This window comes from Trichogramma pretiosum, unplaced genomic scaffold, assembly GCF_000599845.2.
Source record: "Trichogramma pretiosum strain Unisexual culture from Peru unplaced genomic scaffold, Tpre_2.0 scaffold49, whole genome shotgun sequence".
In the NCBI taxonomy this organism is placed as follows: Eukaryota; Metazoa; Arthropoda; class Insecta; order Hymenoptera; family Trichogrammatidae; genus Trichogramma; species Trichogramma pretiosum.
In genome coordinates, this window is record NW_019640811.1 from 221,527 (window position 1) to 238,247 (window position 16,721).

General features: G+C 38.3%; 2 protein-coding genes across 3 annotated transcripts in view; one reads left to right on the forward strand and one right to left on the reverse strand.

The window, feature by feature from the left end:
• Positions 1-6,258: 6,258 nt before the first annotated feature.
• On the reverse strand, positions 6,259-8,075 carry LOC106655853. 2 transcript variants are annotated; one of them, XM_014376436.1, is made up of 5 exons: positions 8,064-8,075; positions 7,801-7,972; positions 7,620-7,739; positions 7,431-7,545; positions 6,259-7,373 (listed from the first exon to the last, which is right to left on the reverse strand). In XM_014376436.1, exons 3-5 carry the CDS (start codon positions 7,643-7,645, stop codon positions 7,074-7,076), a joined length of 441 nt encoding a protein of 146 aa, XP_014231922.1. In that variant the 5' UTR covers positions 7,646-7,739; positions 7,801-7,972; positions 8,064-8,075; the 3' UTR covers positions 6,259-7,073. The 2 variants fall into 2 exon arrangements, with proteins under 2 accessions (XP_014231922.1, XP_014231921.1); XM_014376435.1 differs by having other exon boundaries at positions 7,620-7,972.
• A 1,210-nt stretch (positions 8,076-9,285) lies between these two features.
• LOC106655811 overlaps positions 9,286-16,721 on the forward strand; it is a 90,493-nt gene continuing 83,057 nt past the window's right edge. The window contains exon 1 of the mRNA XM_023461324.1: positions 9,286-9,378. Coding sequence (XP_023317092.1) covers positions 9,300-9,378 — 79 coding nt within the window. The 5' untranslated portion in view covers positions 9,286-9,299. The remainder of the gene's footprint in view (positions 9,379-16,721) is intronic.

The following is a 16,721-nucleotide window of genomic DNA, read 5'->3' on the forward strand; positions in this document are numbered from 1 at the left end:
GCCATATTAAAGCTCTTGGAAGAAAAACAAACTTTTTTTTTCAAATTCTGCTCCGCTTGAGTGGATGAGGGTACTTTTCTGAAGATTTTGAGACCCCATAGTTCAATATTGATGAAAAGCTCACGTCAGAATCGCGTGGCAAGTGAATCCTACTATAATATTTTAGTATTATGAAAAAATAAGCGTAATTGGCATTTCAGAGCTTGGATAAAATTTTTTTTTGGTCAATCAGGTGTCTAATAAACATATTTTACGATTACAAAAAAAAAAATTCCCACTATTTCGATTTATATAGCTATTTTTTGAATCTAAGCTTTTAACACAGGTCGGTCCCCTTAACTTATACGACCATTTTTATTTTTCCACTTACAGATTCACAGATAAAGATACTCTAGCACTTTTTTCTAGGCTGACTCTGATTAGAATTGAATTCTTATTAATTTTTCGATCAATTAACCTAACCAATAAAATAGTTTTAAAGCATAAAATTTTAATAAATTCTTTCAGTTTGAGTGTAGAATTAATCTTTTTGGTACATTAGTGCATTGAAACTATAAAATAATTCTTGATTAGTTGAATTTATTACCAACATCGGAATGATTTAGAAAAATCTGCTTCGTAATTTAAAAAATTTCCCAAGTTCTACAATTAACGTATAAGTGTTGAGTGTTTGAAGACTTTGTCTTATACAACTTTGACCTCGCAATTTTAAATGAATTTGAAGACTTTGTCTGATACAATTTTGACTTATAAAATTATTTCCACTTTGCTACTTGCAGATTTGCAGGTACAGGTACTCGCCATTTAGTGTGGAAAACTCAAAATTAATTGAACTATATGATTGCATTTTCATGAATTTTTTTTTTTGTAATTTATGTATAAAAATAAATCAGTTGTAATGACACTCAACAGAAATCTCATATAAAAGTACCTTAAATAATATCCAGCGACGATTACTTTAATTTCAATGTGTCACTGTAAATCAAATTTGCACGAAATTAAAAATTTTTTAACTGAATAACTGTATTTCAATACATCTTGACCACTCGATGGTTTTGGTGAAGGTATTGCCGAGGTATTTTCTGATTGGTTTCTTCCTTATCGATCGCCAATAATTTTTACCACTTAGCGGTACATACATAGGGAGTCAAAACGATTGCTGGTATGCAGCTAGCAAACTTCATATTGAATCATGATGCCACCTAACGGGAATTTTATGAGCTAAACATGAATATCCACACTAGTGATATATATATGTATTGAGATTTTTATTGAGAACCATCATTGAATAATTTTCAAATTATTAAAACTTCATTTAATTGAATCCTTACGAGATTAAATTTAACATCAAATGAAATACTATCCGTATACTTAAATAAAATAAATATCTCGTTCTTATTCGTTAACAATATTAACATGGATTGGGTGTTGCATATCTATGATGAATAAAACAATTAATTATATAAAATTGATGAAGTTAACGCCGTTTTCAGGTGTTATTATTATAATAACATTTATCACGAAATAAAAAAAAATTAAAAATCAACTATTTACACATTCGCTATGTTTTACGTGCGAACTCTCATGGTACGCCAACACCAGAAGTGACACAAAACTAGGAAATTAAAAGCTCGCGCTCGCGCTGTGAAAAAGATTCACGAGACGATACTTGACTTTTATAAGAGAGTATAAGAGAAAGAGAGAGAGAGAGAGACCAAAGCGAGAGAAAAAAGAGAAAGAGAATTAGATTGTGCAATTGGTAGGTGTGCACGTAACAGTAATTTTACTCGTTGCATCTCGCGCCCGGCAAAACATTGCCATCATCGACGCCACGGTTTCACTTTTCCTCCTCGCCTCGTGCCGTATACGCGAGGAGCATTCATTGTTGCTATTATGCATGGCGATATCGCTCGCATTAAAAAGTACGGAGTTGAGGTTAACGTGCGAGGATCCTCGCAACGGAAAATTATTTGAAAAATTAAAAAAACTATCCATCTGATACTTTCTCATAGATCATAAGAACTCAACGACGGATCGATTTATAACTCAATTCGTTTCTGCTTTTTTCACTCGATGTGTATACTGTTTTCCTGTTGACAAATCAGGACGCGGGGCATATTACCGCTCGCGCGCGCTCTACGGTTCATAATGCAATGTGCGCCTTTTCGACATTGGCGACAAAAAATTCTGCCGACTTTAAAAACGATATAACTGCTTTTTGCCCGGGATCATTACCTATTGGCATTTTGTATACTCTCGTCCGCCTATAGGTACTGCACTTACGAGACCGATATTTCTCAGGCGCGAGAGGGCCTTTATACGTATTACGTTCAATTCATCATACGTACGTCAAACGGCGAATATGACTCGTTTTACAGGTTTTTTTTGTCTCTCTGTATATAACATACGTCGAGCGAACGATGGAAATAAATAGTGCTTCGTAGATTTATTTTTATTTATTTATTTTTTTTTTTTGTTATCGTCGATGTTTGCAGCTCGGGCAGTTTGTATATTTGGACATTATCGATTAATATATAACGCTGAATTACGCGTCGGAAGTAACGGCCTGGATTGATGAATAAAATCGTGGGCCTCGAGCGCCGCACCATTAACGTACGCACGTATTGATATGATATTTTAAGGCACTAACAATTAGTTATCTTCGATCTTCGTGAAAATTTATATCTGCGAATTTACCACGGTGATTCGTGCACGTGTATAAGAGAGAACACGAAGTACATAATTGGCGATCGGTACGTATAACGATCGCCAAGGCCGTAAAATTATCATTGAGAAATGGTAAAAACTAATGGCGTTGATGAAAATTATTTGTACGCGTCTCTAATAGACTTTCACTCGATGCTACATATAGCGACGACCACGACCTCGAGAGCCATTATCGTATAATCATTTATCAATTTTCTCTTGCTGCAGATCCGTGTAGAATTTATAAAAAATCGTGTATCGAGTTGCCGACAATTGGGTAGATTCAAGAGGTTCCCGTCGATGTTCCCAATCGCAAATTCGCAGCTTAACCCCGCGACGTACAAGCCGAGGCGACAAGGACACTCACTCGAGTTATGTTACTTCGTTACATTCTTCTTCTCCTCTATAGTGCGACCTCTTCGTTTTCGTCATTACAATAATGCTCCTTTTGTCGAAGGATACAAAATGTGCACGTATATCCTTAGAGACGCGCGCGAATATGCGCGTGCACAATTGGGGGAAGTGATTCTCGACGTGATATATGAAGATTAAAAGTCAGCTGTGGAATGGGACGCACAAGGCTGTTGCATCACAGTGCGCATAATAATAATATGTATATTGTATGTACTGTCTGGGAGTTCCTTTTGGTACGATTTGCCCAGTTTGATCCTTATCTCGGAGGGCTCTTTGAAATAGGTCGAATTGTGCTGCCCCCCCCCCCCCTTTCTCTCTCTCTCTCAGTCGACCCAATGAGGCGACGATTCTTCGTCCTTAATTAATTCTTCATCTGTCTTTCATCGCTACAGAGACGTAAGCAATTTTCTTTTAAATTTGTATACCGAACGTCGGCGTTTCGTGATCGCATCGATGGACTTATAAGATGATTTTAATTTCAGAACACTACGTTAATGGTGAAACTAAAGTTAGATTAATAATTAATTGTTTACTATTCAGCATGCACTATCAAAGCTCAAATTATAAGGCATTTACACGAGATTATTTTAAAAACTACAAAGTATCCATTTGCTTGGCTTAAGGAATAATTCAATCCATCGCATTTATCTATTACAAGAAAATAAAAAGAAATCATTTTCATAAAGAACTACTGACTTGTATTAAAATGAACTTATCATGCGATTGGTTCATTTACAGCTTCAACGATAAAAAAGCGCTCAAGATACTTATCGATACCAACTCCATTAATGTGTCTTCGTAACGAAGCAATGAAAAATGCGCCTCAATTCAACAGCTTACGCGTTGCAATACACATTATGCATAGGCAGTGTAACGCAACGTTCAGCGTGGCAGATAGATTTTCGGCACGCGCGGCAGCAGCAGCTGCATACCTCGCATCGAAGCGCACGATCGAACATGGCTTTGTTCACCCGCGAGCTTCTTTATAACCGCCGAGCCGTTCACCTTAATTGGCCGCTCTTAGCCTCGGCGCAAATAAGCCATAGTCAATCTCGCCTCTAATCTAGGCTCGAATCGGCCACATTGTTCGAGTCGATTCTCTCAGTTGTACGTTCCATCGACGCGGTCTAAGTGCGGAAAAAAAATTTAATGCACCGATGATGAAGATATTTCGCTGGATTCATAAATATTTCGATGCGGAGCTGTGAATTGGGCAACGAGAGAGGATACATCGCGCAGCAATGCCGGGCAGAAAAAAAATCGGTAAAGAGCACACACGCGATCGATTACTCCGCGCGAACGTTGCTGCGGCGCATAGCTGCAGTGTCGGCGCAGAAACGCTGGGCTTATAAAGATTATTATACAATCACGAGCATGAGGCTACTACTCGTGTATACATAAAAGGGGTATGTTGTCTGACTCAATTGACGCAATATGTCGCGTTTTGCTCAAGAATATGTAGGCTTATGCACATTCGTTACCCCGCTTTATCGGACCAAAGGATCATCTCTCTCTTTCTCGCTCTTTTACTAGAGAGAGAGGCTGTATCAACGAATTTTTACTTTCCTTTCGGAGGTCTCGTATTTATGTTCAAATTTATACCTTACACGTGCTTAGCACCCGATCATGCGAACGCTTGAACACGATACGCGAATGGATTCGATAGCCCCGAATGGAGATCCCCGTGTGGACCACATGATATCGTGTACCCTCTGCCTCGAGGTTGCGCAAACGCACTCGCGATTACATTTGTACATATGTTCGGTACGTACATCGACTTAAATAGATACTTTATTTATTAATGTCATAATATTAAAGGCGTTATCATAAATCGAGTATCCTTTTGCCTTATTCTGTCTTGTCTCTCGAAAGTATTACATGAAACTACAATTCATCGAATTGCACCTTATGATCATAAATTGAAATTTCAAGAAAGATAATTTCGGTTTTTTAAATCTATAGTAACATGATCTTCTTTGAGGCAAATGTATTGGTAATTGGCTTGTTGTAAATGTTTCAAATCGGAAAATTTAAAAATTGATATAATATCGCAATACTAACAAATCATTTTTGATGAGAGAAAAAAAAGAAAATCTGTGGGTGAAAGCAAGTATACTATTACGGAATTTTCTCTCTCAGGTCCAACCATTATATCTGCTAATTATTCGTCAAAAATATCTGAAGTGGCGATTTTCGCAACTCGACCGGTCAACTTTAAAACTATGTAAATCGAGTGAATAATCTTATCGAATATCACCGAGAACTGGTAAATCGATAAAATAACGATAATAGCTATTTCGCAATGAACATTTTTGAAAACTACAATCTCCCAAAACGTTTCTCGCGAATAAGCTAAGGATCGAATCGTAAAATAGCTTTTTTTCATTCGACCACCAAACATTTACCATGATGTTAAAAATAAACTGTAATGTAAGTCCGTCGATGCATATAAAAATTGCATAATTTTATACGTGTTGCACTTGATGATTACTTTTTTATACTGAAAATAACATTAAATATAGACTAACTTTGTAATAGAATAAAAACAAATGAACTCTCAAAAATTGGATCATTACAAAAAATTAGTAATATTATAATAACTTTGTGTCGATTCTCAAGGGGTGTATCTTGAAATAGGTGTCTTGTATGCTACTCACTCGGTAGTTCACTGCAACTGATTTTAAACTAAAATGGTTGGAATGAAATCCTTGGTATATGATTACCTTAAAACTATTATTTTGAAATGAAGAATTTTTAGAAAAATAATATTGTCAGAAGGACAAAAGTACAATAGGCATAAAAAAAAAGTTGAAATGAACATAATTCCAGTTTTGAGGCGAGAAATTTTACTGTCCTATCAATCGGGACCAATCCAGTATGTGCTTAGGAAAAGCTTTCAAATAAATTGGATAATAAAATATTGGTTATAGGGATAATACAAAGAATAAATTAAACATTAAGCCATGATGATATTTGAGTTTATGTTCAAAGTCATTAAAAATGAAAATAACAATTTGAAATACTTTATTGAAATCAAATGATGTTTATGTATAAGATTGTAAAAAACTACAGAACGTTTGCAAAAGTCTTCATTAACTTATGCTTCTAAGGTTTACTACTATCAGAAACTGCATTTTTGTGAGCTTTAAGGTTTGATTTTCGTCCAAATTATTTATGGCAAGTTTTTACATTCCAAAGGTTTTTCCACGATTATGTAACGTCATATTGTAACTTTTAAGTTTATTCTGATATCTGAATGATTCTGACAATACTTACATTAAAAAGATTTGCTAGAATCATGTACATTATTGATGTAAGTTCTCACGTGAAATATAACTTATGACATTTCTTACATTCAAAGGGTTTGCTTCGATTGTGTACTGCATCTGTGTTTTTTAAGATGATATTTCTGTCTAATAATTGATAATATATCTCACATTCAAGGGTTTGTTTATGCTAAATTTATATATTTATTGAGGTCACTTTTGTATTCGAATGATTTATTGCAAATATCACATTAAAAAGGGTTAATATGATTATGTACTGCATTTATGTGTTTTTTGAGGTTGCCCTTTTCTCCAAATGATTTGTGGCAAATATCACAATCAAAAGGTTTGCTTTAATCATGTACCACACTTACGTGCCGCTTGAGATCACCTTTATGTTTAAACGATTTGTGACAAATCTCACACTCGAAGGGTTTGATACGATGATGTACTTTATCGATGTGATATTTGAGTCTATATTTAGCTCAGAATGATTTGTGGCAAGCCTCACATTCGAAGGGTATGCTCCGACCATGTACAGTCATTACATGAGATTTAAGGTGTCTTTTGTATCCAAATGATTTATGACAAATCTCACATTCACATGGTTTAATACTCTTATGTACGGTATTAATATGTGTTTTCAGACTCTCTTCTTTTTTATAAGTTTTTTGATACAAACTTTTGTTATGAGATAATTTGGTTCTTTTTATAATAACCACCTCCTTGATAACTTTGATACTCAGTTTTGCAGGTGGTTGTTGATTCAGATTTCATATCTTTGCACTGAAAATCAATGAATATATTCTCATTTGTTTCACTGGTCTGAATTTGGTTTTCTATTTTCACAATAGGTCTGCAATTTTGATGTTCAGTTTTGAATACGAGGGTCGATGAAGGCTTTAGTTCAGTTTTAAAGCCTTTACACTCAAAATCGATTAATACTTTTTCATCTAACTTTGTCTGTAATACAATAGCCTGATTTTCCTAAAATTATAATCGAGTAACAATTTTGATAATCGAAACGTAAATGATTGAACTCACTGATAATTTATAAGATGTATATGTTTTAAAGTTTTTGACTGTGCAAGAGTCCATCAAATTGGAATTATAATCGTCCCCTGCATCTAACCAAATATCGTTGGGCTCCTTCTTCACCCTGAATAATTAAATCGAGTTTAATAAAACAGTCGCTTCAAATAATATCAAAGCTTGCTTATAAAATAGTGATACCTGATTGTGTCAACTTTGCTTTCCATCACTTCCTTGATTGAACGTAATTACTGTATACTTTTACGATTTGCACTGGGAAAATATTCGAGGTTAAGAAGCTTCAAGTTGACGACACTGTACCTTGATTTTAGGTAAGAGATTTATACTTTTTAACTGATATTATTTGTAAACACTTGCTTACCGAGAAATTGATTAGTAATTGAATGCACGACTAGTATATTAATAAGGAGGTACCGTGATTTTTATAGCTCCTTTGCGATATATTTTGCCTCCAAAATCGACTGGCCTACGCAGTTATGATATATTGCGAATTGCCATGTACAGATGGATTCGCATCACACATGCCATTAAAACTACACAAAAATATAGCAATGAAAATGGCATTCATGCAGGCGCACAATTTGACACTATGTACGAGCAAAATATGCAGATAAATATACTCACAAAACAGAACTACATCACTGAATCTTCACCTATATACAAGTGAAATTATCATGAATAAATTTCAATTCCATTTAAATGTTCCTAGCTAAATCTACTAAATTCTTAATAATATCATAAATTCATTCCACCTCGTTAAATTTTTCTACTCGAGATAATTAGAAACCAAACTCCAAAATTTTCAAATAATTTATAGCTCTGAGGAATCGGCAGGCTGAGGCAACGTCTGGTGTAAAGGGACTCCATCAAACATCGCTTTTTTTTCTCGTCGAATCGTCGAGACTATAAATCAGCGCGCGACCGCCGCTATATGAGCGCAAAAATGCGGTTTTTCATTTTACTTGCGTAGCACGTACCGAGTCGCGCGCGCGCGTCCGAGCCTTGATTTTCGTGCATCGATACGCGCGCACAGCAGACAGTCAACTTTTTTTCACGCTAATTCGACGCTGCAGCCGAGCAGTTACCGAGAAAATCGCGCGAAATAATTATTAAAATCGTCGGCAACGATTCGTTCGTTAAATGTAGTAAAAGTTACGATTTCGATTTGGGTCAATGAAACAAAGTCGGCCTGAACAGAACGGAGCAGAAAAAAAAGCAGAATACCTGAAACAATAGAGGCGCGCGCGATGCATCTCGATTATAATGCCACAACGTTGTAGTAGTAGTAGTACACACAGCTCCCACCCACTGCACTGCGAATCGATGTGTGTGCATTGAAACTCTTGTGCAGCGGCAGGAGACTGTAGCAGCAGCAATATATACACATGTATACTATACATGCAGACGTACATAGTGAAAGCGAGAGCTTGGGCTCTCGATATACCATAAGCGTGCTGCAGCTCGGCTCTCCTGGAGCGCGCGCCGGCCTTCCTCCTTGCTGCGGACTTTATCGCGGCGGCGAAGCACAGTCCGTCAGCGGCAGCCGAACGAGTAACAACGTGTATACGCACACTTACCGTAAATACTCGTTCAAGCCTGTGTACAGCATCGACAACAACAACAACAACAACAACTACATCGGGGAAAAAACAGCAGCAGGCGAACTTGTGAATACGTCTACGCCGGCTCCATTGTACAGTCGCGGCGCGTCGATTCGTTTCTTCGTTGTACCATCGTGTGTCCGCCCGCGAGTGTGTAATAAGAACCGTGCGTCGCGTATATAACCTTCATCTGTCTCTCTCTCTCTCCTTTTTTTTCTTGTGTGTCTCGTAAGAAAATTTTTGGAAAAAAAGTGTAACGATGATGAAGGTGCAGTTGATCGTGTTGGCGCTCATCGCCGCTTGTGTGCAAGCTTATCCTCAGGAACGTCATGCAGCAGGTAAGATTTGACTTCAAATATCGATAAATAGATTCGGGGGTGGTGATTCATCTTGACATCACGCGTATTCATTTTTTTTTGCCTTGACCTTGTTAACATCGATTTCCACGAACGAATGTATCTTATATCGATACGAACGTCGCTCGGCAACTTGAAAAAAGAAAAAAATAGTTTCTACGATTTCGTAAAGTCCGCGGTGAGTTATTATCGCGATACATAATGGCATTGCACAAATGCAATTATCGTGGCGGGCATCCGTGCATCTATAAGATACATCTCTCTAGCCATATTAACAACACAAAACCGCGGAACATCCTCCGAAAGATTTTCTCCCGGTATTAACTGCTGCTCGCGAGTATACGCGATGTGCATATTATCATGTACGCGTATGTATGTACGACGACGATCGTCCAGCTGTACACAACTCACGTGCCTGCAGTTATAATACAACCACGACCGAGCGCACAAAAGAACCACCTTTACAATCGCAATATATCTTGTTGCGTTCTGTTCTGCGTGTGTTTGTACACAAGGCGTGTGATACGACTCGGAAGATTTCTCATACGCGACTATAATGATTTTATAAAGTTCACGGCTAAAAATCTTTCGCAATAATAATTCCAACGACACATCTTATTTGTATAAGCACTTTATGCTTATCGAAGCAAACAGGCAGAGAGATAGAGATGCGATCGCGACCTGCCTTCTTTTTATTAGCCTATAGACAAGTGAAAAGCCCTCGAAGTAATTTTTAAAATTTTTTTCGTTTTATGCATCACTTTATATAAAACGTATCGTTAGAAATTATGAGCTTATTGTGATATAATTTCCCCCATTGTTTCGCCCGCGGAGCGGATGAAACGAGTGTAACAAGAAAAAAAATCAACAACAGAAAACTGTACTATGGCAAATGCGCGCACAGCCCAGACATTGCATAATGCTTATCAATCATCCGTTTCACAGGTTTCTCTCTCTCTCTCTCTCTTTCACTCGCTCACTGTCTCGCGCTTTATCTTCCTGAGACCTGTCGCACTTTGGGAAACAACGAAAGTTTCATTATTATGTATAAATCGCGCTCGCAGACGCTGTGTATCACGCTCCACTAGGCCGCGCCGCGTTGGCCTCGTTTTCATGCGGCGCTGCAAAAACAGTCCCAAACGTCGTCCCTCGAGACAAGACGAGTGAAAAAAAATTGACTTTTTTTACTTCGTCCATTGACGAAACGATGTCGATGAGCCTAGTGTAATTTTATGCGTACAGATAATGACGCGGTCGCGAGGATGGGCGAAACCGAGCGTAATTCGATTGTTAAAATATACAAAAAAAAAAAAAAGAAAAAACTTTGCACAATCGCCGCACGGTGTGTAATGCACATAGAGCTCGAATCAGGCGCCTAAGCTCTTTAACGACACGCCAATCGAATTGCACACAGTGTCGCGCGCGCGCTCATACTTATAATACATAGGAAAACCTCAAAAATGAGATAGAAACGAAAGAAACGAGCGTGACTACGGTTTTCTATGTATACGTATGTGTACGTGCGCGCCTGTATGCACCGTGCGGAGAAAATACAACGCGATATATCTCTCTATATATATTCTGCAGCTGTTTGATAGAGAGCATGAGCTCTGCGCCATTATATATAGATTTCGAGGATGGAAAATAGCAAAAGGAAACGTTGCATTTCCAGCGATTAGAAAAGCAGAACGAATCGCGCGAAAACCTTTCGAAGCCGGCCACAGGGTGTCTGCGTGCGTAAAATAAATAGAAACGTGCGCGCGTCTCCTTTTTTAGTTTTTTAGTCGCCCCGGCCTTTATGTAGGGTTTTTGGATCGCTTTCATCTTCTTGACTTCTTGATTGAGCATTACATCGAAGTCATATTATTTTCAAAAATGTGAATTGACTTATACAATAATTTTGACTTTACCACTTTCAGATTTACTGATACTTGTACACGCTATCTGGTAAAAACGGACATCACTTTTCATTGAATTTTTATACATTATTAAAAATAAACCAGTAACGAAACATTAATTTTTAATCAAATGGTTTAACTTTGATTAGAGGGTCAAATATTTTTTATTAATTTTTGTATTGAACGATAAATCACTATTGATATATTAATTTCTCAAAAAAAGTTTCATGTAAAAGTACCTTGACTAAAATGCAGTAGCTATTGAATGCATTTCACAGTCTGATTTTACACTGAATCTGTATTAAATGTAAATGATTTGTTCAACAATGACGTTATTTTGTTATTTAAATTATTATCAGGATGGGTACGATCATACGCGCGATGTACGACGACGCTCACTGACATTTTCCTTTGCGGGGCCGTCAATTTTTCACACATTACACATGGTGTACGTGAATCGCTAAAAATACTCGTGTACACAGTGTAAAATCGCTCGATAATGGAAAGTAACGAGGCGAACAAGTAATCGTACCGATTAATCATTGCATCGAAGAAAGTTCAAGGGATTAACATAAATTCGGAATTGCGCACTCTCGTGCGTCAATATCGGCAAATTCCTTTCGGTACATATACTTGCAATCCGATATCGTTCGAGCTTCAAATGGTCCTCGTATCGAGACGCCTTCCCCATTTTTTCGCAACACAAAAGTTTCGCGTATGCAAGCCGATTTTTCACTCGCGGCGAGCTGTGTAATGGAATACCGTGTGTCACTCGCTATGTAATTGCGGTGCGTCCCTTATATTACGCGCCGCCGCTTCGAGTTGACGTCACGCGACCATGGGATGCGCGTCGAGGTTACAAAAATGGCAGGGAATCATCGTTCGGAGAAATTCATAATTTCATCGTGACTGCAGTGTGGCACGGCAGGCTTCCTGAATTTCAAGTGCATACACTTTCTGGATGCAGGAGTCGAATTATTGATGTAGATGCGACGAGAAAATTAGTTGCAAAACTCAATAGTGACGATCGTTGCATAGCACGATGCGAAAGAAAACTAAAATCATTCAAAACATCGACGCACAATAATTTCAACCGTGTGAAACTGTCCGAGTAATTTTTTTTCATTTATTCTCCTCTCGCCATGCGCGTTTCAATGATTAATCGTCACGGACGTACAGCCGCGCCGAGGGTCGGATATATCTCTGAAGAAATTGCGCGATCGTTTATACGATTATACGTATACCTATATGGTCAAATAAAGTATGTACAAAAACAAACCTCGACACGATCGCGGCGAATAATTTTTTTCTCTCCTCTCTTCGCTCATTTATTGACAGCCAATACGCGCGCCTTCGGTATAATCAACGCGATTGATCGTTATGCCGGCGTGTATGCGCCGGCTATGCGCGCCGTATCAATCGCTCATAGGCGAAACATGTAACAAACGTGTGTTCGATGTGGAGGTAAAAGAAGGAAAAAAAACAAACCCGAGAAATGTAGATCCTCGCGCTGGATAGGCACACACACGACAGCGTCTTGGAGCTTTTTCGTATGCACACACATGTACAAGTGTACAAGTGTGCGGGCATTAATAGCCATTGGGCTTTGAATTATAATATGTGTTATGACGAAACTAGAACAAATTTCAAATCGTTTGTCCCTCACAGCTCTCCGAGGGTCTTATCACGCATGTAATTCACATTATCAATATACGAACGCGCGTTATGTTTATGATTTGCCTCGCGGTTTTTTTTTCATTCACAGTCATATGCTTCCCAAAAGATACGTAACTCGCAATGCGCACAGTCGTGGAAAATACACCGTACACAGCGTTTATATTTATAAAGACACTAAATCATTAAAGAGTATTGAGTGTCGAAACGCAGCGGCAGTTATATATATAGAAAATATATATGGGCAACGAAGGTATTGAAGGCGAATATAAGCTACTCGTTCGCGCGCGAACTTCAAGTCAGTAGTGTAAGGGAGAAAGAGAGAGAGGCATTATTGCAAAATAATCGAACATGAAAAAGTTTTTCGCGTTGGGTATCGCACACACTTGCACACATATAATACGATGCGAGAGAGATAAATATGCTCTCGCGTACAAGACGTTGTATCTCTCAATATTATTAAACTTGGACAATACAAATCACGTTTGTATTATGTATACACTTTGAAGTATGTGTTTGTGTGTACTACGTACTATAGGGTATAGGCGAAAACACAACAATAATGAAATGTGTCTATCTATCGTTAGGCACGCGGGTATATAATAACCGATAATAATCTGCTTTTGAAAAACACCCAATTAGTTCGTCTTTTGTTGGCATCGTCGCCGTCGTCGTCTCGCGATCTATCGCCCACGCACATGCACTTTTCGCGCGCGAAATGTCGTCATTTTCATCGTTCACACAATGTATTCATAAATTTTATAAATATTATTATGTACGAACGATCGATCACACGTAAAATTTCAGCCTCTCGCGCAGCTTTTGAATGGTTACTGACACCCTCGACGCTACAAAGTCTTACGTATTGAAAAGAGTCGATTAATGAACGGTAAATACTCATTATGGCGTGGTGAATAAAAAAAATATAAAAAAATCGAATAATCGAAAGTTATGGTGAGATTTTATCGATAGATATAGTCGCGTGTATAAATATCTATATTTGCGATATCTGCATATTTGCGTGCAATCGCGAGAAAACCGGAACTTTGATATTCAATCATCGGTCTTTAATAAATCCAGCGTAAATATGCACGCGTGCGCGCGCAAACGTCAAGGTGTCATTGCTTGGGATAGACAAGCTCGCGCGCGCGTGCTCGTGCTACGTTATAGAAAAGAAGAAAAAAACGAGCGTGAAAAATTAATTCGCTACGATTTCTTGATTTATGTGCAGTTTTGTCAGTTTTCCCAAAAATTCAATGACGTGAAAATGTAAAAAAAAAAAAAAAAAAATGAAAATAAATCAGAACCAAGTGCCTCTAATGCGCTCGCTAATATAATCATATAACGCTTTTAATGCGGAAGAAAAGTACGTATTTTCGGTGCACGCGAAAAAAAGGCGAAGCTACACACGACTTAATACACGCGGGCGCACATGTTCCACGTGCGTGAATTTTTCACACTCGTCATATTTCAATCGCGAGTGTATTACATCCACGCACGCGTGCGTATACGAATCGTTATAAAACAAGTATTCAATTTGCATCGAGTACATTTGCCTTTTTGCGGCTCGCTTACAATTTAATTCGACGCGGACACGCGTGAGGTACTTTAGATCCGAACGAACACATCGAGGTACGACGGAAAAAATCATCATCGCAGCTCGGCGGCGGCGGCGGTGGCGCGCGCTTACGCTTGTAATGATATCATTTTGTACATTATGTGTGTGTACGAAGGTATGCGTCAATTTTAAGTGCGCGCCCGCGAATGACATAACTATGTAACACTTGTTCGTGTATGGTCTAGTGCTGCGCAGACAGAGACACAGCGGTGGCGTGAAATTTCCGTATCGCGCCCAACGTATACATATAGCTTATGGATATATAGCGAGCAAATTGTCACGAATGTGCACCTAACCGACAAACGTCTGCCCCCTTTCGGCTAAAATTGAAATATCACGTTGTGGACACGCTTTATGTAATAATAAATACGCAAATATTCGACGTTCGGCGTCTCTGCGCGCGATTTGTTACTCGTTCGTATGGGCAACTATGATCGGTATATGTAAGGAGCTTTGCAGGTGAGTTGCCGAAAAAAAAAAAAAAAAAATAGGAGAAGGAGTTAAAAAGATCCATAAACTAAACATGCCAAGTTGCGTGTAAAGTATATCGTTGACATTGATTGCATGAGATATATGAGCCTGAAAATTATTTCCGCAAACAGATCGATCGACGCGGCGAAATGATTAATAATATAGCATCGAAAGAAAAATTTTTCAGCTCCGTGGCGCCGTCGCCACCGATGCATCTCTCTTTTACTTTTATTTATAAAGTCGCGCGAGCGCCGCGGAGCTAATAAACTTTTACTTTTCATTATGATGCGGGGATTATAAAATTTGCGAATTTTATATACCGTATAATATAAGAAAGGATCGCGCGCGATACGTTGCGTAAGTCCGATACCGATTTAATTATAAAATCGTTAAATTAACTGGCGATAAATCATTAATTTAATCCAATTTCAGAATATATAGACTTTGTGAATTGTATTCTATAGTACGGCTTTGGTATATAAAAGTCGAGAGGTAAAAAAGGCAACGATCGACGTCAGTACCTCCTAACAATATAACACTCGCGCCGCCACCGTCTCCCGTTACAGTTCACACGACCCGTATTACATTTTACAAACATAATCAAGAGATTCCATATCGGAGACAAAGCTTGAAATAAAAAACTTATTATACGTATCCGTGAAACGCGTATAGACAGAAACGGTGTTTGTGTAAACAAAACCGACGAAACAAACAGACAAAAAAAAAGAGTGAAAGAAAAAGAAGTACGAGAGAACGAGATCGTCGGCGTCTTGTATATGGTTGTTATAAATGCTCGCTGGTCTTGAGAAATCACATGTCATTGACACTGATACGCGATTCTCTGCGCGGTGCTTTGTACAACTATACAAGCGCATTTAAGTACACGAAAGGTATATATTCGAAAGAGAGAGAGACGAGTCGCGCGGCGCGAACCGATCGATCGATCGATCGGAGCTGCGAAACTTTTCATTCACGCGACTCTCCTTTGCGCCCGATCGTTTTATACTTACTTACACACACGTACGTATGTATTTTCCAACAAAGAGATCTCGATCTCGCGGCGAAGGGGATTTCAGTCGAGATATATATAGAGTTTTCAGTGCGCTCAAGAAAGACAGAGATGTCGTAACGAGATATTTGGACTTTATTGCACTATAAGGGAGTGAAGCAGCACTTACATTGAATGCATGTACGAGTGTCTGTATTTTTTCTTTTTTTTTAATTAGGTGATAGGTTCAATTATTTTCGCAACCCAATATCTAATCTCGTAGATTCTTATACCCTAGACTAACGAATGTATCGGCGCAGCTTTTATTTCGTTAATTCAATTACATTTTATCGTACGATAATTGACTCAACTTTGATATAATAATGCCTATGAGACCCGCCTATACGTGTGTAATGCAACTGTGCCTGCGATCGGAATGCACGGGCTATGATTCAGACATGTACGCTTGCAGATTTGAACTTTTTGTGTCTCGATTCCGTGCACAGGTGTGAATGCGAAAATTTTTCAAGCGAAGAAAGTGGAATTCCGCAGATGCATATCGAAAATAGCGCGTTTCACCTGCCGTACCACTACTGCCACTGCTGCTGCTGTTAGCTATAGCTAGAACCAGCGCGTATTATAGTAATACCGCAAAATGCATTAGTATCGCTTGGCG